Here is a 24,009-nt window from a genome sequence, read left to right on the forward strand (position 1 = left end):
CCTCAGTTAAGCCGAGGATCAGAACAAGAACAAGATAATGGGCAAAGGCGGCCGCCGCCGCTGGGCCTAAAAGCGGAGGCTCGGGATCGAAGGGGGGCTCCAGCGCTCGATTGGCGAAGGTGTCAAGGCCGCAAGTGGTGGGCGACAACATTCAAGCGGCAAAGGCCGGGTAAGTCAGCAAGCCACACGTCGAGCAAACAGGGCAGCACCAGAGCGACTAGTGCCATGCCCAAGTGGGCTTTGGACAACCGCGCGAAGGCTGCAGCTCAACCCCAACAACTTCCGCTACCGAGGCGAGCCGATGCAGTAAGTGTGTTACGGCAATACTCTGTCCACGTAACAACCTTTGAACGAAGTCTTTGCTGTTCTACAATGTAGACTACATGTTAGCAGTGATTGAGTTTCTTGAAGTTGCTAGGCATGGGATGCATGTAGCCATCCGATGTGGCTTAGTCGGTCGAAGTATCCACTCAGACGCATCCATCTGGATTTGCCACTCGCTATTGCTGTATATTACGCCGCTTTCATTTCTCCTTTCGCCTTGAAGCGCTTAATCGATTGACCAGCATGGACTTCCTCAACAAATTCTCTGGCGGCGATTCCAGCCACAAGGACAAGAGCAAGAAGAGCGACTCGATCTTCAACAAGGCCATGGACGCCGCTGAGAAGTACCACGCCAAAGAGAAGGCTTCCGAGTTCGCGCAGAAGCGTGTGGCCAAGCGAGAGACCGAGAAACACCAACCTGGGTACGTCGCGAAGGACAAGTCGACAGTCGACAAGGCCGTGGAAGCCGCTGAAGACTTCCTTGCCAAGCAGGGACAGCCCAAGGCCCAGCACACCGAACACAAGAAAGACAATCAGATGGACGATCTGTTCGGCAAGGCCAAGGGATTTCTCTCCAAGAAACACTAGAACAAGACAGTTACGGGTTAACAGCCTATTCAAAACATGTACTTTGAACCAACAGGATATTGTTTCATGTCTTAACTCCATCCGAATCTTGCCAGCAGCAGGTAACCTTCAAACTATACCGAGGTGGTATAGCTGTTGATTATTTGCATGGATATAGTGGCAATATTCAGGTGGCGTGAACCTTCGGAAGATCCAGCCGAACTGAGATCGGCACGTGGCTGATTTCTCGTACCGAGGGGCTGTCAGATACGCAGCGCTCGCTCGGTATGGGTGTCTTGTTTAATGGTAGCGGATACTTTCATCTCACTTTCGATCTTGCCGAGCAACAAGCACTTTGGACTACAGAACTTCCTCATCGATGGACTCGATGCTGAACAAGGCGAAAGAGGCGGCGGAGAAGTACACGGGCCACGGAGACTCGCACAAGGACGAGTCCAAGCTGCACCACATGAAGCACGAGGCCGAGAAGATGTACATGAAGCATGCCGCCAGGGACTACGCGGAGGACCACGGGTTTATCAAGAAGAAGTACCACGAAGACGAGTCCATTTTGGACAAGGCCAAGGATGCTGTGAGTAAGGTCACTGGCCACGGAGATTCACACAAGAAGAAGGAAGACGAATCTTTCCTTGACAAGGCGAAAGATGCTGTGGAGAAGTACACAGGCCACGGCGATTCGCACAAGAAGAAAGAGGACGAGTCTTTCTTGGACAAGGCTAAAGAGGCTATGGGCCAGTACACCCACAAGCACTAGATGTTGTGTCGTGCGTAGAATTGGACATCTTTGAATTGAGTTCTTTTCATTCGATACCTAACGAGATCTTACAGTTAAAGCAATAGTCTAAAAGTTCTCAACTGGACTGGGACAAACATGAGCTCGGCATACCGTTCGTCGGATGCTAGTGGCGAACCTGACGTCGGGACCAAGAGTTATTCGCGTGACACAGGTGCCTCGAAGGACGATTTGGATGATCGTCAACAAAATGACCCAAATACGTTGACATCCTACGCTTCTCGTCATGGAGGACCCACCCGCTATTCGAAGGAATCGAGTCGCAGTGGACCACCGGGCGAAAGAAGCGCGACGGGTGACTCGAGCAGAAGCGGAGATAACGACGACGATAATGGTGGAACCTACTCGAGCTATTCAGGTGGGGTTACTGGAGCTAGCATTGGTGACGACGAGACGGGAGACATGGGCAGAGGTGTACACGGATCTCGTGGAATGCATGGGAGCGCGAGTCACGCTGGCCGCTCCAGCGGCGTGGAGATGTCCGGTGGCAACCAGAACTATGGAAGCTACGCGTCGACAGACAATTACGACTAAAGTTGCGGATGGCTATTTCGACGTCGACTACGCAAACATAGCATATGACAGGAGGCGATTAATAATGTAGCGACAAGGTAGCCCTTATTACAGGTTAGAAAGGATTTTGGTCACGTCACTTTTGTTGCGTGGAAAAGTCTTGAGGGTCAGTAAGCACACCACGAAGTGTTAGATGCAGCGCGTTCATCGTAGTTACGGTTAACGCGTTTACATAGTACCTAGTAGATGGTAGAATAGGTAGCCTAAAGGTCTGCATTTGGTGGAATGAGTTGGAAATTCCAACTTGGAATGTCCAAAAAGTGGAAGGATGGGACAATAGTAGGTGACTAAAGGCTCGACAATGATTGGATATGTTGTGATCGACCACAACTAATATTAGCCAATCCGATCTCTAATAGATCTATTTCTCTGTGTATTTTAGCGAATTGAAAACGTCCTACAACTTCAGAAAAATATTTGTCGGAAGTTTGGACAAAATATGTATGCCAGAATACTGCAATCGAGACAAAAATTTTATGTTAAGAATATTTTTGTCATTCAGACAATTAGGCGTGATCCTAACCTAGGTCACATGGAGAGGAGGAATGTTGACAGCCAGTCGTCACTAACTAAAAAAAAACAAGAGCCCACAACAGACGAGACACCATGAGCCTCACTGCGTTCGTCCCTACGAACACCAAACGGGCACAGCACGATGAGGGTGTCAGCATAGATTTTGTTCAGGCAAGTATTACCATGGACCCTTCTGGCAAACGGCTTGCCGCTACGATGGATCGATTCGGCTACTATCTCGGAACTCAAGAAGATAAGACAGGTAAGTTAGCTCGTAACACAGCGATTTCATACTACAGAAACGTCAAACTTTGGTTATTCGACAAGTATCCTCACTTGCAAGTGGCTACAGAGTTGATCTTGCTAAAGCAAAAAGCAAGGGAAAACGCTAGAAAACACTGTTTAAAACGTAAAAATAGAGACCTCACCAATATGGCCCCACTCTGTACAAAAGGTGAGTTACGTAGTTCAATACGCTACGTGTGTAGTACAGCACGTGTGAATTTCGACTACCAAGACGTCACCCTGACCTGCTTGATGTGGCATTGCTTTGGGAGATCTTCCGATCCGGCCTACGTGATGGAACAACTCGTGTCAGTATCAGCTGACGGGGGTATTCTACCTGAAGTTGCTGCGGGCGAAGACTGCCTAAGAGCAGGGACCGACGCTCTTTCCGGACAAATGGTGACTTCTTGGCCTATCCCCTTCTCTCTGGTGGTGGCGCAGACGATGCAGCAAGAGATGACTCCAAGAATCGAAGACCCTATTGAATAAGGGCGCCCACTGCACGACTTGCTGGTAGGCGAACCCCAAGCTCTGGAAGTTGCTGTCGCCCCGACTGCTTCGCTACCAACCCCAGCTACTGATCCGGCGGCAACGGTATGCACACAAGCTACTGAAACGAGCACGGCAGCCACCGCGCCAGCCAAGAGGGAGAAGCAGGACGAGGCCACGAGGCGAGGAGAAAACACCATGTACTGCCACGTAAACAGGACGTGGCTGAGCCTGCAGGTGTCACCGCCGAGCTCATGTCGCGCTCCTTTCGCCGCGGTGGGGCCCAGCACGCAAACGGCGACGACCACCTCGCTGCACAGTGGATCTTTGATCGCGGAACGTGGGACACGACGAAGACGAGTAAGGCGTTCGCATACATCACCAACACGGCCCGAGAAGACCGGAAGGTGGCTCGGGTCTTGAGTGGTTAGGACTGTGACGCCTCTCCAACGGTCATCTGTTGCTGTGCGGTTCAACGGTTGAAGCTTAGACGAACGACAAGAGGTGCAACAGGAACAAGCGTTTTTATTACTTATGAAAAAAATAAATGCTTTCTTGAGCCTGTTGATACTTGTTTATTCTTGTGTAGCTTCAGCTTCCACATAGGCGCGCTCCACTCGGTGCCGTTGGCGTCTTCTGTACATGCGTATTTTGTTTGAATGGAGGTTCACCGCCGGCTCCCAGGAGGTTAGGAATTGAACGCGACCATTGATTCGACGATCCGCCAGGATGGTCCGCATTTGATACGTAGGTAGCCCCCGCAGGTCGGTACCAGTGGTAGGACCCATCCCGCCTCACCAGCGTCGTCCCCCAAAGCAGCTGCCTCAATGAGGCGGGACTTAGTGATGCGAGATTTGGGCACAGCATCCAGCAGCCGCTTGATTGCCTCTGCGGTTGAGGCATTACCTTGTTGAACATGAACCCATGTTCTCAGGTAACGAGCCGCAGCTTCATCGTGGCGCCCCCAACCGCGGGCGCGAAGGTGTGCTTGGCACCACTTAAAGAAGGCTGGGAAGGCAGTAGGTAGGGCAGTGTCGGTGCTGGGGCGGCTTGCCATGGTGGAAGTGATAAGAAGAATGAAAAGCAAATTGAGCACAGATAAAATTGAAGTTGAACGTGAATTTATTATTAATCAGAGAAAAATAGACAGGAAATTCGATTTTCTTTCTTTAGCAAGAAACGACTGTACATGTAGCTACCGGTTTTCATTCCATATTTAATGCATGTCGATTTGCCAATGGGCGACCAGCAGGAACTCGGGCACTGGTAGTACTAGAGCGGCGACGTTTCCTGGACACAGATCGATTAACTAGAGTCCGTTTACCGTCCAAGCCTGTGTAGCTCTTTTCTGCAGAGCAAAAAGCACATGAATGCAGACAGCAAACTTGAAGTAGTACTTGCATCCACATGAATTCGTACTCAAATCCACGTTCCAGCCACCCTCAGGCTGCCCAGCCACTTCCATTTGCACGTAATTAACTCCCATCTGCGCCGATACTGGACCCACCTCACGACTGCGCCTGAGCTCCGGGAGGTAAACACGCTCGCAGCCACGTAACCACGTCTGGGTTGGGGAAAACAAGTAGGAACTCGATACTGGATCGGATCGGAGTCATGTCCACAAGAAGATCGCGGCGGCGAAAATCCTTAAGCCTTGCATTTAACTGCTGGGTGGCCTCAGGGGACTCAGGGGATTCCTTGAAGATTCTTGGAGTCACTGACTGATGTGCGCAACAATCTGCCAGCAACTGGATCAGCGTCCCGATCTTATGTTTGGTCCGCAGTGTGTAGTCACGCTTGATCAAACGGTTAAACGTGCGTTCGAAATAGCCTCGGAACCATACCATCTGCTCTTCGTCCGATCAACTCGTTAGAATCGTTTTCACTTGTTCGTCATAGACATCTTGGCTAGCCGCAAAACGCAGGTCGTAAACGTCCGCCATCACCTGGTCACGTAATCGATCAGGTACACTCTTCAGTTTTTAGCGAACTTTGGCCAGCAGGTGATAGAAGCACATCAAGTACACGAATTCGCAATCCGCACCAAAGACGCGTACCACTGCGTTCTGTTGAGCAGCTTCAGCATCGGCCATGACGGACTTGACCACCAGTTGATGCCACTCAACACTGAAGCAAAAACCCTGTGCAGTTCAGTCAGCACCGTCACGTAAATGTCCTCCAAGCGTTGCGACGTAATGGAAAGTGCCATGAGGTGAAATGAGCGACATTTGTCAGAGATCCCACGCACGATGACAGGATACCCGACTTGATTCAACTTGAAGGTGACATCCATGCGGAAAACGAACGACTCCGGGTCGCGAGCCGCATTCAGTAAAAGACGTTTAGTTGTCAGCCCAACTAAAATGGTTTTTCGTCAGAGCCGCCCCCCCATCTGGTTTGCCGCGGTCGTCACGTTTCCAACCAAACGAAAATGGGTTCGTGTCCGAGACGGTCGGACCATACGCCAGCTGATCGATTTGGCTCAGGATTTCGGCATAGTCGTCATTGCGGTGGAGGTTCTTCTTCGAATAGCTGCTGACGAACCATTGCACCTGACGCAGCGTCGGCAACTCCGACTCAGTAAGTCCATTGTGAATTCGAGAGGGTTTGAGGCCTTGCGTCACCATTTCACGACCGTAATCCTTCAGCCGTGGAGTCAACTTGACCTTTTGGGGCTCCTTTACCAGCGTCTCATGAGCACCAGCCTCCATTATCGTCACGCGGCTAAGTCCTTGACACGTGAAAACCTTCCCCTTCCATAGGCACGCGTTATACGGTGCTGCTGCCTTGCATGTTTCCGAGGAACATCTTAACAGTTGGTACCGCATCTTGTGTGGCTTGGTCAGCGCACACACGCATGGAACCAGCTGACTCTTGACGATGATGAACACCTTTATGTCTTCCATGAGCAGTTGGGAGTCCTCTCGAGCCATGTCGCTACAGACAGTCGTCCACTTGGTCGTCATGGGCATCTTCGAGGTGGGAGACGAGGGGGATGGGAGTTCAGATTTCAGTGCTTTTTCTGTATGAAAAAAGATTCTTGCTAGGATATAAACGACTGTGATTGGTTCAGCAACTGTCAAAGTAAAGGTTGTGATTCGCTAATATTAAGTGGTGTGTAGACACACGAGTTTGATATGTTTTGGCCAATGCAATTGTGCCACACGTATATATTGTGTGGTGTACTGTGACATTGATGTGTATCACCCACATTGTATGTGTTGTCGCATTTTCTGTGTGTAAAACCTCGGTTCTGCGTGATTTACCAGTTATGTCGTTTTTAACGCAAAATCCGTGATGTGTTTATACATTATAGAAGATGCGAAGAGATAAGGCGCTCTATGTCCCGGGGTGCCAAAAACGAAATAGAGGTTAAGAATAATCGAAGTCAGTAACATCGTGCAAGAAAAGTCTCCCGCAGACGATGGATTCTCCAACAAGCGCAAAGAGATACTGCTCATAACAACCTCGATGTTACGGCAAATAGTGTTGGAATCGCGTATAGTTCTTATCTACAACCACCAGCAAGTGCAAATAGGCTAAATCGGTCACACAGACATTCCGACTATAGGAACCTTGCTGATTGTCAAGTCATACCGCGAACAAATCTGCACCGGCAAATGGAGATGTAGTGCCGTTTAGCACTTCCAAGGTGGCCCACTATCTGACATCCATTCCGTTCCAAGCATTTCGCAAAAGTCATTGTAAGCCAGCTCCGTTTTGCAAAATTAACTAAAATGCACAGTACATGTTAACCCTTTCGTGAACGAGCGCTATAGACCTGATTGTATTATACAATAAAAATCATTTGGTCGTCAATTTGCCACGTTTGATGATTACCCCCCCCCCCCCCCCAAGTGTTGACAAACGGATCTTTTACACTTCTGGCGGGGCTGGATTTCAAACAATTTTTTTTTAAATCAAATACGCCAAGTAGCTTGCCTCTAGCAATGGCTTCAACTATTTTTCCAGGTTATCGTCATGTATAAAGTCTAGCATGGAGCGGTTTAAGGAATTGACGTCAAACGTTATAAATTCAAACCACAACGCCTGCCCTATAGCTTCACTTTGCAAAGATAAGGTCAAGCCCAAGATTAACGAGACCAAGAAGGATGAATCGTCCGGGCAGGTCGTATGGCCCTGAGCGCAACCACGTTTGTTGAACTGGATGAGCTCATCCCCGCCAAAGGAGGCTGCAAAATGTGCTTGTGCAAGCACTACTGTAGCAAGGCATGCTCTGAAGGCTCTCGTTGCGACCCCCCACCCCCACCCACCCACGTCTTATTCAAGATAGAACGCGTAATTACCGAAGTCGCCTCAATGCGTGATGTCATTATCGTGAGACATATGCGCACGTTGATGCTAAATCACCATCCGCTGCGGTCGGATCCAAACGGCTGAGATGTGCTGACAGCAACCTTGAATGCTGCAGCTTGAGAGTAGGCTCGTCAGCCCGCGTGCCTGGTTTCTTTTACCTCTTCTTAATCCATTGCGCATCCCGAACCGGGCAGAGAACCGAATCCAAAGTGATGTGTTGAAATCGATATTCTTCTCTACCAAACTGATTATTTTTCGCTCTTCTGAGTAGAATGCCGACTACGTTTGCATGTTGGGGCCGAACGGGATCACACTCTTGCTCCACTAGTCGTATGCCACCAAGCTACAGTACAAACTTGTGATACTTGCTCCTGATGTACAAATACTCTGTCTCAGCAAGACAAACTAAGCCAGCAGTAAGCCTCCCCACAGTAACTGATGCTTGGGCTAGCGAATGTCAACCGGACCGTAAAATCGTCGAAGTAGCATCGGTGTGATAGGCTGCTGCTAGATCACAGGATTAGTGAGTCGGTGATGCCGCGTAGGAGGAGGGCATGTTGAGCGATAGCCCCATAATCCAGCGTAAATCGGTGTCGCCACCGGACTTTGGGGAGCAAATGGTCCCGTATGTGCTGCCCCTAAGCCGCCGATTCACCCAATAATTCTATAAGGCACAGCGAACACTCCAAGGAGGGCCGTACGTTCAGTGTTGGGCACGCGCCCAGGCGTCCGAGTGACTCCCATTATGAGTATGTTTTAGCAGCGCTGCAAACATATACATGACAATATGCTAAGAATAGTGGTGGTATTGTGCCTTTCAAGGCTTTTGGCGAATCAGACTTGAAAAAGTGCCATTTTAATGAGAACGGTTAGGTTCCGAGTGTTGTACTATATCTTCAAGACTGCAAATTGACCTAAATATTATCAACACGGCCACAATCTGGCCAATCACAGAGAGAATAGAACAACCCCGACGACAGGCTTTGATCGCACAGAAAAACTACCAGTCAACGAGCGATTGTCCGAATGGCTGGAAATTGTTGGGCATTCGGAGATTTACCACGACGTCGGAGTTTAAGATGACCTACTCACTAGATATTCGCTTAGGAGGTATAGTTCTCATGTACGTTTACTCGATCGATACCACTACGGTTGCAAGTGTTCTAGGTCTCTCGCATCGTAGCCTCGATCGATGGTATAAACATTTACGAACGACAGGCAATGTTCTTAAAGCAAACACCAAGGCGAAATCGTCTAGGTGGCCTCGTGATGTGTGTGCGTTCGTACAAACGTACGTGAATGCGCATCCGTGCTTCTACTTTGAAGAGCTACGCTACGAATTACGCAAGCGCTACCGGGACTCAATTGGCGTATCCGACGCGACAATCTGCAGAGCCCTTCGATTCGACCTCAAATTGACAAGAAAAGTTCTAACAAAGCGCGCGCGAGAGAGAGTGTTCCACGCGAAAGGCGAGATTATGTTAGCCGTCTTAATCCTTTCTACAGCGACCCTGATCAACTCGTCTTCGTCGACGAAACATCAAAGGACAGAAGGTAAGTTTGCAAGCTGCAACTGTTAAGTTGTTTTATTCTTCAGAGTTATTTTAGAGTTATTTTTTTTATCTGCTTTAGATCTGCTCTACGTCATTATGGTTGGTCTGCAAGATATACACCGGCACATGTAACGCTTCCAGCAAACGCGTATCGATTCTGGTGGCAATGGACGTGCAAGTTTTTGTTTCGTGGGGTGATGTGGAAGAACCTTTACGCGTTCAAGCTTTCACGAAGTTTTCAAAACCACGATACTTCTCTTCCTCAATCGGTGGCCACTACCACGGTTCATTGTAGTGATGGACAATGCAAAAATTCAAATGTACAAGGAACTTCAAGAAATGATCCACGAGACCGGTGCTCTACTCTTTTTCCTGCCTCCCTACTCACCCGACGTTAATCTAATTGAAGTTGGATTCTCCTTGTTGAAGCGTTAGATTTAACGCCACGTGAATATGGCATTTCGGGAGGACCGATTAGCCGTACTACGAGTTGCAATGTACGTCAAAGGAAGAAGTCGGTGAGAATCTGTACAGCCACTGTGGTTATAGACGTAATGCATTGAATATAAAAGAGAAGTAGCTGTCATTGTTTTTACGTTGTCAGCGTTGCCGTTAGCTATCCAAATAATCACTGTCATCCATGTTGCCAGCAGGAGCAGGTGTGGAAACGGCTGGGGGCTCTCTAAATGGTGGGCGCAAACTGTAGTCAGGGAGCCCTAGTGCAGATCGGATATCGCTGATGTTCACTTCCATTGCGACTGGGACGCCTTGTATCTTGACGCGCACAAGATGGTACTCTGTAGTCGCTAGCTGTTGGCCTTCTTGCATTGCAGAGTCAATTGCTGCCTGTTGTGTGTCCACGTGCTGGAGCTGCTGAAACGTCGTGTTGTTAGGCACTACCAGTGGAAGCCTTGCCTGCGTGACCGCCATGTAGTTCTGGGTAGCTGGACCTGCAGTTATCCCTTGCTCCCACAACATTTTAGCAACGCGGGGCATTTGTTCTCGAATACGCGCAGCCGTCGCCCTACGAAGTGCTGTTGTAGCCTCAACTGGCTTTGGCACGTATACATACAGCTCTAAGACGAAGCCCGCTTGTCCACCGTTACGCAGTCTTGCCTTGTGCCAGCTGGACTTGCAAAGCACTACTGTCACTGCAAAGCACCTGAAAGTCCTTCTGATACGCGTTGTTGGTCGGCTTGAAGTAAATTTCGTTATTAGCGCACCACTGGCCAGGGATCTTGTTGTCGAAATGCTCTTCGACTTTTGCGCGAAGAACCCGATAGCCTTCTGCTACATTAAAGACAAATGTTGGAGAAGGAGGCACTTTGTTACGACAAGATGCGTAAGGGTTGCCATTCTTAATGAACAAACGACAATTTAGAGTATTCGGCAAGGGTATTGTTATCTCCATCGAAAATTCAAATATGAACTTACCTTTCGCTAGCTGCACTCATCGTTGATTTCGGGACGCAATGCAGCTGCGTCCACCTATGCCACGGGTACTACTTGATCACCGGCTTCTTACAACAGGCATTGTCATCCGCCATTACCGCACTGTATATCCCTATATCTAGCGGCAACCAAGGAGTTTGCCTGTGAGAGGAATTGGACCTCTACCATCCGTTAACGGGGCTCTTCCGTTGAGCTACACATGTATTTAAGGGAGGTGGCAGCCAGAGAGGCAGCTGCAGATAAGACAGCAGTTGCCGTCCTCACCGCCGTCGTTGCCGATCAGTCCTCGCCGCCGTCCTCGCCTCACTGATTCAATCGAAACTGAATGGAGTCGAATCAGCGCACGACCAGGTGATCATTGATTGGATAGATACGTAAGGGTTTGGGTATATTTTATAGATGAGATGCCTGGCTTTACAAAGACCGATTTCGTTTCTCAAGTACCGGCGGAACTCAGGGAACACGTCGACAAAACGCCAGAAGAGCACAATGTGTAGGGCTATGAACACTCGTAGTTTTCGAGTTAGGGCCAGTAATAAAAACGCTTTTTCGTACTTAAGAGTGGTTAATTCGTACTTAAACGCGTGAAATGGCTTCTTTCTGTTCCATTTTTGGCGATTGGCCAATAAAAATTGACAAAATGCAACAATCTGATGACATTGTGCACACCCCCGGAATCCCGCCTGGTTGCGCAGGATGTGCTGTGTTAAAAAGAAATTGTAAGGAAAAGACTTTAAAAAAATTGTAGAATCGGAACATGGAATCGGTAACTTACAGTACATACGTCATTTATTCATGTTTTTTTTTATATTTTTATCCAGAGTTTTTGTACATGTAAAAAAACTATTTTTTCTGGTAACTAACATATATTCGCTCACAGTGCTCAACATGAAGTTGAAGTGTGGTCATATAAAAACATGAATAAGTGACGTATGTAAGTTACCGATTCCATGTTCCGATTCTACAATTTTTTTTAAAGTCTTTTCCCTACACTTGTGACAAGTTGGCGGTGACAACCTGGTCACAACTGTGACAATGCTGCGGTTCACTTGCCTCAGTCAACCTCCCGCCTCAATATTTATCTTGTTTTCAAGACACATGCGAATTAGTACATGTGTCACTACCTCTTCATTCTTCTTAAAAGCAGTAGTCATAAGGTCCGTCGCGATACAAGCACACCCAGGAGCGTTTGCACTGTCCGAGCGGGCATGATACATATACTGCATCAGTTGTTAGACCTGATATCGTGTCGTACACTCGTCACTTCCCCCGTTCAGCACATCTAGAGTTTACCCACGCGCGTGCGTGGTGCACGAGACACACGACCTCACTCACCAGTGCCTCGAGCGCCCCACTCAGCGATTCCTTTGGTCATTTGTTTTCTTGCAGCCAACCGCCCCAAAGTCTTTTCACTCATACAACTTCGTAGAATATGCCGCTCTTAACTAAGATGATGGATACCGCCGAGAGCTTTAGCGATAAAGCTATTGAGTTTGCTCAAGATCAAGTCGCCAGACGTGAAGAGGAAGAGGACCAACCTGGATACGTCCCGAAGCACAAGTCAATCGTGAGGAAAGCCGTGGAAGCTGCAGAGGACTTCATCGCCGAACAGGGGTCTCCTCGGTCCAGATCCAGATCCAGCTCAAGCTCTAGTTCAAGCTCCAGCTCGAGTTCCAGCTCGAGTTCGGATGACGAGAGTGAAAAAGCAAGTAGCCGATCGACTGTGATCGTCGAGACTACCACAAGTGTTATTAGCGCGGGCGACTCGAGTGATTACAACAAACCAAGGTATCCTATCGTGAACAACGGCAACGACTACGTCGAAGATCGTTACACTGAGGAATCGCGCGATGGTTCTGCCGTATATGAACGACGCACCGTTGAGGTGTCGTCCTCTTACCCGCATGAAACACTTACGGCGGTCAACTCCTACGACTCGAACTCGAACATCGATCCGAGCTATTCGCACGTCGAGGAGATTGATAGTTACACCACAAGCTCGGTGTATCGCTCGCCGTACGATCGGAATGACAACAATACCAATACCGATTCTCAACTTGAGGGGTATTCAAGCTATGAGAGGAATAATACCTCCGCTTTCTGCAACAATACTGCTGGATCTTCCTCCTACTCGTCCCGTGTCGAAGAAGATGTTAGCTACCCCAGTAGAACGGGTACGAGTCTCGAATTTAACTCGAGACAAGAGAGCATTTCGAGCTATCGCGGCATGGACGGACAAGATGACGCTAGCTGTGAAGCGTTCAATAATCTGTCCCTGGAAAGCTCATCCCGTTTCGAACGGTCCGACCGTGATACGGACGAGTATCCACGATACGCGCGAAATGATCCCGATCGCTTTATCGAGAACAACACGTACGGATCGTCCTCCTACTCGACTCGTTTCGACAACTCCAACCGGGATACTGCGAGTCGCTATGACACCTCGACGTATTCGGGCGAGAGCGACAGCGACAGCGACAGCTACAGCTACAGCTCGTCAAGAGAGTATTCGCGCCGATCAGGTGATGATGATGCCTGCTACGACGGCAGAAACTACCCAGCCACTGGACCAAGCGGTGGGTATAATGAAAGCAGCATGGACATGACGCAGAATCGCGTGACCTACTCGAGAGAAGTGGTCACCTCGACTAGGACCCACAACTATGAAAACTACTGAATCGTTTCCGATAAATTTCATCGTAAATTTCATTCGTAACTTGATTTTTAGCTGTTGTTGATGGAATATTCCGAATAATCCGTTGTGCATTTTGTGCCATCCATCAGGAAATTCACCCACGATGTCCTGGCCGTGCCACATGAGACATCATGGATTTGCCATTTCACTTTTTGCCACGTAGGACCGACGATGGATTTCTTCAACAAGGCAAAGGAGGCCTTATCGGGTGGCAGTGACTCGAGCAAGAAGGACGACAAGAAGGACAGCGACTCGATCTTCACCAAGGCCATGGGTGCCGTTGAGAAGTACCAGGTGAAGGAGAAGGCGGTCGAGTATGCCCAGAAGCAGGTGGCCAAGAGAGAGGAGGAGAAACACCAGCCTGGATACGTGGAGAAGAAGGACAAGTCCATAATCGACAAAGCGAAGGAGGCGGCCGAGGATTTCCTCGCGAAACAAGGCGAAAAGCCGAAAGAAAACCCGGTTAGCAAGCCCGCTGAGTCGAGATCCCGATCGAGCTCTAGTAGCTCCAGTTCCAGTTCGGACAGCGAGAAGGAGCGACTGAAAGGATCGCAAAACCCACCAGTTGTTGTGCAGCAAGGCATTCCACCCAGTACCGAAGCGAACATTAATGGGTCGTTCGGTAGAATGAACCTCGAGAGCGAGAACCCCAGTAGCTCAAGCAAGTACGAGACTTATCAGGAGTATTGGAGTCGACGCGGCGCTGTCGATAGCTCTGAAACGCGACCGAGTTACACCCAATCGCCGCCACTTAACACGCCTGGAGTTGAAAACAGTAGTTCGTATTACCAGATCGAGAGAGAAGCGCTGAGCTATGACGACAGGAACTACCAAGGTGGAAACTATGCCAGTGGACAGTATCAAAATCCTGCAGAGTACTATCCGTCTGGTGGCGAAAGAAACTTTGACGATAGAAGCTACCCCCGTGGCTCGGATTCGCAGCGTTATCAGGGTTCTGAAGAGTATGGCCGGTCTGGAGGAGAGAGAAATTACCCAAGCTACTCAAATGAACCAGTCAGCGGGTATGGCCAAATGGGTGGCACCTACGGCAACTCGATGCCTTATAGAAACTACATGTCGAACGATCATGTGTGAAACTCACGTGCTGATGCTACTCCTTTGCCAGTCTTGCTTGAAATACTGGGGTTCTCGCTCTCTCGAGGTTCATTCTACCGAACGACCCATTAATGCCCGCATCTGTTCTGGGTGCTGCACATAGGTACCTGGATTATCATGTTAGCAAAACAATTTTGCTATAATACTACGTAGTTTTCAACATCCACGTGATTGTTCATTACAGATAAGATAATTTTACGTTTCGTTATGCGAGCTGAGTGACTAACGAAACGAGGCTACGAAACCAGCTTATAATTGCAAGTCAACCACTAATATAGATTTGTTTTTTGCTTAACTTCATGTACGGATTCATGCTGGGGAGCTAAGGTACAAAGTAATATTGAGTGAAAGAGACCATAGTATAATATCCTAGAAACGCATGAGAAAATTGACTAGCGCTGCGCAAGAGTGGAGGTACAAAAATGAAGGACGTGAAAGGACGTGAAAGCGTGACGGACGTTTATGAATACAAAATTTCAAGACAAAAATCGAAGAATAACGAATTAATCGCCTGCAAGCTGCTCTGCAGCACTTATCCCAGGAATATCATCAACTAACCAGGAGACGAATTCTGCGGCTGCATTGAGGATGTAATTAAAAAATCGATTTGAGTGTGACACTCAGCGTTGTCCAGTTGTGATGAATTTATCAGTGGGACGCCTACGCCAACTTTACGCCTTCTAGAAACTACGCTTCTGAGCACTCGATTGAAGTTTAATGGTGAATTGGAAGCAATAATAATACCTAACATACACAAAATGACTCAATTTTCACGTTTGTTTCCAGATTTTCCATCTTTCTAACGCCACTTCTACTTTTTCTTCGTAAGCATAACGACGCTTTCTTGGGTTAAAATTCCAAAATGTCTTTCAGACGAGATTTCAAGGATGGCAAGTGGCCTTTTGGTGGACAAGGAGGGCCGGATGTTGTACCCTCTCCGACAGGAGCAGCTTGTGTCAAGATTAGTGAAATTCTGGCCTCAGCTGACGAACATGCAGGAGAGTATTCGTTCGGTGGTCTAGCTCATACTCTCCCAGTCATCTCTGGACTATTTGTCAACGACGTTGGGATAATTCCGTTCCCACTTGCTCCAGACCACGCAGAGAAGTTGATTTCGAGATGTGAAAAGTCTCCTTTCGGACACAACATGGACACGAAGATGGATGAGAACGTCCGGAAGAGTTGGCAACTGCAGCCTGATCAAGTGGAGTTCAGAAACCCATTATGGCAAGAAGGGTTGGACAAATTGACGAAGACGATCGCTACGTGTTTGGGTTACAAGGGTGTTGCATTGCGCGGTGTTCTCTACAAGCTGCTCGTGTACGGAGAGGGAGGCCACTTCCTGAAACATCAAGATACGGAGAAAGAAGACGGCATGATTGCGACGCTGGTTGTTCAACCTCCGAGTACTCACGAAGGAGGAGACTTGATCGTGTATCGAAACGGACAAGTGGAGCACCGCCACGATTTCGGCAAAGCTGACGGTACTGCAGCCTATTTCCCACACTACGCCGTGCACTATTCGGATGCTGAACATGCTCTGGAGGAAGTGACGATAGGCTATCGTCTTGTGTTGGTGTATTCGATTTGTCTTCCGAAGTCGTTGAGCCACGTGAAACGAGACCCAAATGTGACGATGACGGATAAGCTCGCCAATGTGATCAATAGTATGGGACCAGAAAATGAACATTTTGCTCTATTGCTATCGCACGAGTATACTAAGAAGAGTATTGGGGAGATGGGTACTGCAGCTCTGAAAGGAATCGATTGTGCGCGATTTCGTATGCTTGAAGAAGCGAACAATTTCGTGTTAAGTGATAAGAAACTTCGGTTCTTCATTGCAAAGCTCGTGGTCAAGGTCGATGCCTGGCTTGATGAGTATGGTTGGGACCGCTGTGGCTACCAGGAAGCCCTTCATTGGTACAACACAACAGGGGAAAGCTTGGGACATATCGAATCTTCCTTGAAATTCAACTTTTTGAATCCTGGACGTGAATCGCTGCTCCAAATGTGGAAATCTTATGGAGATTCTGAAGACGCCTACACTGGTAATGATGGACCAGTCAAACGTACGAAATACTCGAGATTTGCGATTGTTGCGTGGCCTGCTAATCAGCATCTGATGTATATGACGATATTTGTGTCTGCGGAGATCGCAGTGGAAGAGTTACTTCGACAGAGACCTGTTGGAGCTGTATGTCTTCGCGATCTTCTCACCATTACCACCACCAAGGATAGGTGGGGAAAAGTGAATGCGCTTGGATATATGCCGAAGGCTTCACTCCGATTCTGTCGCTCTTTCTTCGAGCTACTGGTGGATACTAAAGATGTGGAGCTGGCAAAGATGTTTATTACCAATTTTTGTCCAAACCTGGGTGGTTTGGCAGAGAACACAACACTAGTCCCCGTCATAGCCAACATTGTGCGTACTTTTGCGTGGGATGACATTGGCGATACATTGCTAGCCTTGTTCCAACAACACAGATACGATACGAAGGGTGTTTCGGATACGGAACTGCTGCTGCTTGTGGCCAGCCACTTGGATGGCGGATTTGCCAAGACAGCTACGATCACCGCGGCTATGGCAAAAGCCGAGTATGCCATAAGATTTAGTGAAGCGGTTGAAGTCTTGTGGCAAGTCGTTCGATCCGGTGACGACCAAAATTTTGAAATGGTGACAACCAAAATTCAAAAGAGGGATCCACGTGAGCTTGGACCATTTGTGGAGGTGTGTTTGCACTATACTAGCGACTACGATCGATCAAGTGAGCAGTTTAAAGCGCTTCAAATGATCGCTGGAAAGCGAATGGAATGGTTGAAGGGAGAGATTCAGAGACTGGATAAGGTTGATAAGGTTTTTTCGTGGAGAATGCCCTACGCCGAGGGAGAAGACCAAAAAGAAATTGAGCCATTTCTACGAGGTCCGGAAGAATCTACGACGGTTAAAGGGATAATAATGTATGGCGGCGAGCTAAGGGAGTTTATTGGGTTATATGAAGCGAAAAGGTATGCGAAGACAATTCTCGAGGATCTGAAAGAATGTTCATTTAGGACCGAAGTTGGCGAAGACAGGATTCCTTTTGTGGCGATCACAAAAACGCGGGAGTGGTTCGAGGACGCCCAGAGGAAGCTGGCTAAATTCAAAGCAGAGTTGTTTCGTCTGCACGAAAGTTACTGATGTATGACGAGTTTGACAAGGGAATTCGTCATTTTAATGTTAAAAAAAAACAATAACGTTTTTCGTGGCGTATTTACTTACTTGAAACGAGCTATGCAATTCATTAAAGGAGTATATTTTGCCTATGTCGGACGTGACTCATTGATTCAGTGGTTACGCTTTTTGCCATTAGATGGTTGACGGCCAGAACTTCAAATCTAATCTAATAGTTAGCTAGAATACAACGTCGGACAAAGTCCGAATAAAAGAGCATGTTGCTCATGTTCTCGTGGCATTTTTGAAGCCGTACACGAGCAATGTGTACAACAACATTTCAGGGGAACACCCTGGCAACCCAAACGAGTAGCGATAGTCTCCGTCACTTTCTCCGTTACCCTTGTCACATTGGGTATCTTATCTCCACCTAATCTGCCTGTAGCTGCTAACTCTCCCGGACACTATCGTCCCTTCTCGTGTTCATGTAGTGACCGAAAGGAGATCTTTCACTTTCGCGATCAACGTTTCAGCATATTCTGGTGCAAGTTGGAGATTGGTGTTTCCCTCTGCGTTGGTAAATTTTCCAGACACGACTGGGAGAGTATCCGCTGCGCCACAGAATGAATATTCCCCAGCTTCCTCATCAACCGAGGCCAACATTTCACTTATCTTGGTGCACGCAGCTCCGACCAGATTAGGAACACCATCCGGTCTTCCTTCGCCACCAACAAGCCACTTGTCATCCTTGAAATCTCGGTAAAAAAAATCTCGGGTATATTTTCAAAGTAGTTTTGGTTGAAATCGACAGTAGTGGTAAATCCAGGAAAAGGAGACAGAAAGTTGCGATCTTACAAGGCGCATCGAAAAATATACTCTAGACGCGTTTATCAATGTTACAGATAAAGAGTCTTGCGGCCAAGCTAACGGCAGCAATATCCCAGTGCATTTAGGACGCCAAGTGAGTCTTGAATACTTGGGATCCCTTTCTCCACGTCGAATATCCAGACATCTAAGCCAATCGATACGTTGTTCAGGCTGCCATTGATCATCTTTTTCACAACGAAGTGGTTTGGACAGCACTGAACCATCCCCGATTCCTGACTAATCTGAAACGACAGCATAAGGTATTTTATACCTTCGACTTCGACACCAGATCGAAAAAAGGATTGCATACTTGCAGTAATTAAAGCCATAAAATCAAAATAGAAGGCCACTGTACCAAACATTGTAATAATTGCTTAAATAGCGCGCTGTTGATAGCAAAAGGGCCTGCAGTCATCGGATACGGAAAATGTATAACCCAAATGCCTATGTTTCAAAATATTAAGTCATCCAAGTCAAGCATCCAATCCAAAGCACTAAGTCTCTTTTTGTTCATGTTTGTGGCCCTATTTGTTAGCTTTGGGATTAATGCATGTCGGCTAGCGTGACTATCCGCCAGCTCGATCAAAACATTTTTTTTTTGGAGTTTCACTTCTCATCATCTTCATTCCTAGTAGATATTACGCATATTTCTAGTGTTGAGCCAGATAATTTTGTGAATCCTCGATCCATTTCTGCTTCTTTGCGATCATCTTAAATTGGTCTTTGCCATCCTCTGGTTCAAGCTTCATTCAATCATCCCGCTACGTAAAACGCCAAAGTCTCGTAGGATCAAGTTAGGTGCGTGGTCTCTTTGCTGGCCGACCACCTGCTTGTTCATCGGCGCTCGCCTTCCACGTTACTGCACGAATACGATCTAAGAGCGTGTTGAGTGTAGGAAGGGCCAGCGCTCTTGAGCACTTAGAGTTTGAGCGAGTCGAGAGCTGAATAGCAGAAGACGAGTGTTTGAGTTGTAGCAAGTAAATTGCAAAGTGATTCATGTTAAGCTCCTTCGAGCTTCTGTGTCTGTGAAAAGGAGGAAAGCCTATGGCTACAAAACCCCCGTGAACTTACTCTACTGGCCACACTGCACGTTCCTGGAAGTGGCTCCAGTTTGGATAGCCATCCAAACTGGGTGTTGTGGATTCCTTCAACATTCCACAGAGTGCATGTAGGCGACCAACAGTAGATGTCCAGCCAAAAACACAGCCTAACACAGGCCTCATCCCCGCAGAGCAAAGTGACCGCCAGAATCAGGTGGTGTGGTTGACACCAACGAGAGAGATTCTCATACTCCCACTTCACGCTGCTCTGCTGCAAAGGAGGTGTAAATCCTCACTCCAGTGTCTGCCTTGTAGAGCGATACCAGTCTTCTCACTACCATGTCACCGCAAAAGGATACCAGAGACCACTTCAAAAGCTCACGCCATATTCTTCAGGACAACCCAGTCCCGAAGCAAATATGTTACCGCGCTTGCCACCATGAAGTGTTACCGCCTCCCAGCTTTCACCACAGTAGCTTATCAAAGACACAACTCACACAGCACATACACGTCCATGGTCGTCTCCGCAAAATACAATTGCTTTCACGACGCACACGCAATGAGACAGTACAGTACCACAAGCTTCACCACTTGCTGCATCCCATGTCCATGGTTGATCGGAACTCCAAATCGCCCATGCAAATCAAAATCGGCAATCCTGCGATTATCCACGCAAATCACTGATACTCACTATGGAGCTGCACGTTGTTCCATGCAGTCATGACGTTCTCCAAACTCAACTTATCACGCAGGTATTCGAAACGCTGCGGGCCCAGCGCTTTAGTGAAGATGTCGGCCAGGTTTTCAGCAGTTGATACATACTCCAATTGCACCACACCTTCATCAACGAACTCGGCAACCATGCGAGCTTCCTTGGCAAATCGCTGTACTTTCTTGCTGTTGCCACGGTTCGCGATTACTTGAAGGGCACTCTGATTATCACAGTACACGGTTGATACATCGAGGTCCACCAGCAGCTCCTTCAAAAGCTGTCTTGCCCAAACGAGGTTGTCGACACAGTCGCACGCCGCAACAAGCTCCGAAGCGCAAGTATTAGTTGTCACTCTTCCTTGCTGCTTACTCTTCCACATCCACGCACAACCACTAAGCTGCAGCACGAAGCCGGTATTGGAGCGACTAGTGTCTGCGCACATCGCGTGGTCAGCATCCGCAAATCCATTGAGTATCGCCATTGCATCAACCGGTCGATACACCAAACCCAGACTCTTCGTGCCGACAAGATACCGAATAGCGCGTTTTGCCATAGTGAAATTCTCGCGGGTGTAGGCTCCGTTGTATTTGCCGAGGCAGCGAACTGTATTAGCCATATCTGGACGTGTGCAAGCCACCACATACTGCAGCGACCCGACTATTTCTCGGTAGGGAAGGGATTCATCATTGATCTTGTTCTTGTCTTTCTCAACTGAGGGCATCCGTTCATTGTGCATTTGCGGTGAGCGAACTGTTCTTGCAAGCTCCATGCCGAACCGAGCTGCCATTCTTTCGACGTAAGCTGTCTGTGAAAGACACAGGATAACACCAGGCTGAAAGTTGATCTCCATACCGAGAAGGTGTTTGACGCGGCCCAAATCTTTAACTTCAAACTGGGTACTGAGTTGCTGAATTACTAAGTCGATGTCCGGGGTCATTGCTGCAATCACGATATCATCCACATAAACCGTTAGGTAGACCATGCCGTGTAGACCTTTGCGATAATAGACACCTGCATCGAAGACGCATTGCGTAAATTGAAGCTCCACCAAGTAAGCGTGTAGTGTGTCGTTCCAAATCTTGGACGCCTGTTTGAGTCCATAGAGTCCTTTGAGGAGATGGCACACACGATCAGTGCCGTCATGGTATCCCTGCGGTTGCTCCATGTAAATATCCACATCTGCCAGTTCTCCATTCAGAAATGCAGTAACGAAGTCGACGTGCCTGCAGTCGAGACCTTGCATTAGTGCGATGATTAGAACAAGTCGGACAGACTCGATCCGCACTACCGGTGAGTATGTTGTCAAGTAGTCGATACCATATTTCTGGAGAAATCCACGTACAGCAAGTCGAGCCTTAAACCGTTGTATCGCGCCCTTTTCATCTCGCTTCACGACAAGAACCCAGACAGACGTGAGGATATTAATCCGCTTCTTCTTAGTAGACTTGGGGCGAGGCACAAGTTCCCAAGTCACATTTTTCATCAAGCTGTTGTACTCCACATCCAGGGCAGCCTGCCATTCCGCTGCGTGCTCAGATGCTAGGGCCTGTCGAACAGTAGTGGGGTTCAACAGTTCACTGACAACACAGATGAGCATGCACTGCATCACTGTGCATGCCATTACCCATGTAGACGGATCAAATCGAGGAGGTGGTCGTCTAACACGACTTGATCGCCGAGTTGGTATACGCGGGGCTCTCGTCACCACTCGACCGTGGTTCGTCGGTCTAGCGACTGATGGTGTATGACTCGCTAATGACGGTGAACCTGCTGCTGTGCCACTAGCGCTGCTGCTACCTGAGCTTGGGGATGCAACAGCCGAGTTCGCACCAGAACTTGAAGCTGACGAGGGGCCTGAAGAAGAGCTTCCACCAAAAATGCTTGGATACCCGTAACTATCGGGAGAATAATTTCCAGCGGAGCTCCCACTATCGTCAGCATTATCTGCAGCGACAAGACTCCCACTGAAATCAACATCATCTCCACTGCTGTCACTTGAGTCTTCACGACGCCGTTTCCTACCTGAAGCAACATCGCCTTTGCCCAATGCACTGCCTGCACTGCCAGCGTCATCACTGACCGAAAGCCTCTCAGGAACATGTACAGAGTCCAGTACTGCATTGACAGGCAGATGAACGTAGGGAATACGATCTGGGAGCTCAGCATGACCGCCTCTGTAACGTCGAGCTAATATCTTGCTCACATAAGTGCTATCCACCGTGATGTCTTCCCGAAATGAAACATCCCGTCGCTCGATAAGATCTCCTGTCTTTAGGTCCAGCAACCTGTATCCCAGCGAGGTGCTCGCATAGCCAAGAAACAACGTCGGGGTTGCCTTAGCGCTCAATTTGCTGTGCCTGAGTTTCTTGGGGACGTGCGCAAACGCAACGCAGCCGCATACCCGAAGATTCCCCACATCAGGTTTGGTTCCTGTAAGCTTCTCATAGGGTGTTACTCCAGTCAAGGCCTTTGTCGGGCTCATATTGTCTACCTCCACGACATACATCAGTATTTCCCCCCATAATGACGACGGAAGCCCAGTGCTTTCGCGGATAGCACGGACCTTGTTGAGCAAGTTGCCGTTGAGTTTCTCCACCAGGCTGTTTTCCTCCGGCGTGTAGGCGTTAGTCGTCAGCAGCTTCACTCCATTCTCGGCCAGAAAGGTCTTCAACCGCTTGTTGACAAACTCCTTGCCCTGGTCACACGAGAATCGCTTGATGTTGTGCTCCTTTTCCAGTTCTAGAATTAGATTCATTACATTCTGTGCCGCCTCACTCTTGTGCCGGAGTAGATAGCACCACTTGTACCTGGAGGCTTCATCCTGGACAAGTTGGAAGTACCTGTTGCCACCGGTTGTCTCCACACCGACATAGCAAACATCAGACATTAGACGCTCAAAGCACACGTTGCTTCGCTTGTTGTGACGTTTGTACGACCTGCGTTTCTGCTTTGCTATAGTACACGCGATGCGGTTTAACGGTTCGTCAAAATCCTTTAGCGTCAGCGACTTCATGCCTTCTGCCATGTCCTTCAGCACCATCTGTTTCAATGCTTGCGCATGTAAGTGAGCGAACTTCATGTGCCAGTGCATCAACGAAGATTGTCGCTGCGCACTTGTCACCATGCACATATCTGTGCTATCCGGTACTCTGCGCTGTACCCGGAGCCAATAGTGACCATCGCGTTTGGCCAACTCGAGCTGTACACCATCCCGATTCAGGTACATCACTCTTAGTGCTGGATCAGTCGCACTAGAGTAGGAGGGGACCCAGCCTTGTTGCTCCAGACGTTCTAGACTCAGCAGATTAGTGACACCACCACTAGCATAGCGAGCATCTTCGAGCTCCAGGGTCACCTCTTTTCCAGACACCACATCTGTTGTGCAAATGTTTACCTGCCCATATGCCTCGCTTTTGCTGGTGTCGCCTTTCCAACCAATGAACGTTAGAGAGTCCTCCTGCAAACTCGAGAAAGCGGTCCAATCAGTACATACATGCACACCAGCACCGGAGTCGATCATCCACTCGTCGTAAGCCGAGTC

General features: G+C 48.4%; 10 protein-coding genes across 11 annotated transcripts; 8 read left to right on the forward strand and 2 right to left on the reverse strand.

The window, feature by feature from the left end:
- The first annotated feature begins 397 nt into the window (after positions 1–397).
- Positions 398–985, forward strand: PPTG_09370 (hypothetical protein). The gene has a single exon (XM_008904369.1). The coding sequence runs from the start codon at positions 568–570 to the stop codon at positions 910–912; it is 345 nt and encodes a 114-aa protein (XP_008902617.1). The 5' UTR covers positions 398–567; the 3' UTR covers positions 913–985.
- A 285-nt stretch (positions 986–1,270) lies between these two features.
- On the forward strand, positions 1,271–1,666 carry PPTG_09371 (hypothetical protein; the record flags this gene model as incomplete). The annotated part of the gene is made up of 1 exon (XM_008904370.1): positions 1,271–1,666. One exon carries the CDS (start codon positions 1,271–1,273, stop codon positions 1,664–1,666), a length of 396 nt encoding a protein of 131 aa, XP_008902618.1.
- Positions 1,667–1,783: 117 nt separating this feature from the next.
- Positions 1,784–2,396, forward strand: PPTG_09372 (hypothetical protein; the record flags this gene model as incomplete). The annotated part of the gene is made up of 1 exon (XM_008904371.1): positions 1,784–2,396. The coding sequence occupies one exon, from the start codon at positions 1,784–1,786 to the stop codon at positions 2,237–2,239; it is 456 nt and encodes a 151-aa protein (XP_008902619.1). The 3' UTR covers positions 2,240–2,396.
- A 2,677-nt stretch (positions 2,397–5,073) lies between these two features.
- On the reverse strand, positions 5,074–6,537 carry PPTG_09373 (hypothetical protein; the record flags this gene model as incomplete). Its single annotated transcript, XM_008904372.1, has 4 exons — positions 5,074–5,412; positions 5,557–5,706; positions 5,814–5,923; positions 5,988–6,537. The coding sequence occupies 4 exons, from the start codon at positions 6,535–6,537 to the stop codon at positions 5,074–5,076; spliced, it is 1,149 nt and encodes a 382-aa protein (XP_008902620.1).
- A 1,025-nt stretch (positions 6,538–7,562) lies between these two features.
- Positions 7,563–7,709, forward strand: PPTG_22511 (hypothetical protein; the record flags this gene model as incomplete). The annotated part of the gene is made up of 1 exon (XM_008904754.1): positions 7,563–7,709. One exon carries the CDS (start codon positions 7,563–7,565, stop codon positions 7,707–7,709), a length of 147 nt encoding a protein of 48 aa, XP_008903002.1.
- Positions 7,710–8,961: 1,252 nt separating this feature from the next.
- PPTG_22512 (hypothetical protein) lies at positions 8,962–9,567 on the forward strand (the record flags this gene model as incomplete). Its single annotated transcript, XM_008904755.1, has 2 exons — positions 8,962–9,436; positions 9,515–9,567. The coding sequence occupies 2 exons, from the start codon at positions 8,962–8,964 to the stop codon at positions 9,565–9,567; spliced, it is 528 nt and encodes a 175-aa protein (XP_008903003.1).
- A 480-nt stretch (positions 9,568–10,047) lies between these two features.
- PPTG_09374 (hypothetical protein) lies at positions 10,048–10,413 on the reverse strand (the record flags this gene model as incomplete). The annotated part of the gene is made up of 1 exon (XM_008904373.1): positions 10,048–10,413. The coding sequence occupies one exon, from the start codon at positions 10,411–10,413 to the stop codon at positions 10,048–10,050; it is 366 nt and encodes a 121-aa protein (XP_008902621.1).
- Positions 10,414–11,979: 1,566 nt separating this feature from the next.
- PPTG_09375 (hypothetical protein) lies at positions 11,980–13,617 on the forward strand. The gene has a single exon (XM_008904374.1). The coding sequence runs from the start codon at positions 12,320–12,322 to the stop codon at positions 13,562–13,564; it is 1,245 nt and encodes a 414-aa protein (XP_008902622.1). The 5' UTR covers positions 11,980–12,319; the 3' UTR covers positions 13,565–13,617.
- A 63-nt stretch (positions 13,618–13,680) lies between these two features.
- PPTG_09376 (hypothetical protein) lies at positions 13,681–14,864 on the forward strand. Its single transcript, XM_008904375.1, has one exon. It carries the CDS (start codon positions 13,754–13,756, stop codon positions 14,675–14,677), a length of 924 nt encoding a protein of 307 aa, XP_008902623.1. The 5' UTR covers positions 13,681–13,753; the 3' UTR covers positions 14,678–14,864.
- Positions 14,865–15,482: 618 nt separating this feature from the next.
- PPTG_09377 lies at positions 15,483–17,969 on the forward strand. Of its 2 annotated transcripts, XM_008904377.1 has the most exons (2): positions 15,483–16,767; positions 16,858–17,969. In XM_008904377.1, the coding sequence occupies exons 1-2, from the start codon at positions 15,561–15,563 to the stop codon at positions 17,874–17,876; spliced, it is 2,226 nt and encodes a 741-aa protein (XP_008902625.1). In that variant the 5' UTR covers positions 15,483–15,560; the 3' UTR covers positions 17,877–17,969. The 2 variants fall into 2 exon arrangements, with proteins under 2 accessions (XP_008902625.1, XP_008902624.1); XM_008904376.1 differs by having other exon boundaries at positions 15,483–17,969.
- The last annotated feature ends 6,040 nt before the right edge of the window (positions 17,970–24,009 follow it).

Source organism: Phytophthora parasitica (genome assembly GCF_000247585.1).
Source record: "Phytophthora parasitica INRA-310 unplaced genomic scaffold supercont2.18, whole genome shotgun sequence".
NCBI classification, from domain to species: Eukaryota; Oomycota; class Peronosporomycetes; order Peronosporales; family Peronosporaceae; genus Phytophthora; species Phytophthora nicotianae.

Bases quoted from the DNA above. Each gene is read 5' to 3' on its own strand.
- PPTG_09377 (XM_008904376.1), top strand. From the start codon at position 15,561: ATGTCTTTCAGACGAGATTTCAAGGATGGCAAGTGGCCTTTTGGTGGA.
- PPTG_09375 (XM_008904374.1), top strand. From the start codon at position 12,320: ATGCCGCTCTTAACTAAGATGATGGATACCGCCGAGAGCTTTAGCGAT.
- PPTG_09370 (XM_008904369.1), top strand. From the start codon at position 568: ATGGACTTCCTCAACAAATTCTCTGGCGGCGATTCCAGCCACAAGGAC.
- PPTG_09376 (XM_008904375.1), top strand. From the start codon at position 13,754: ATGGATTTCTTCAACAAGGCAAAGGAGGCCTTATCGGGTGGCAGTGAC.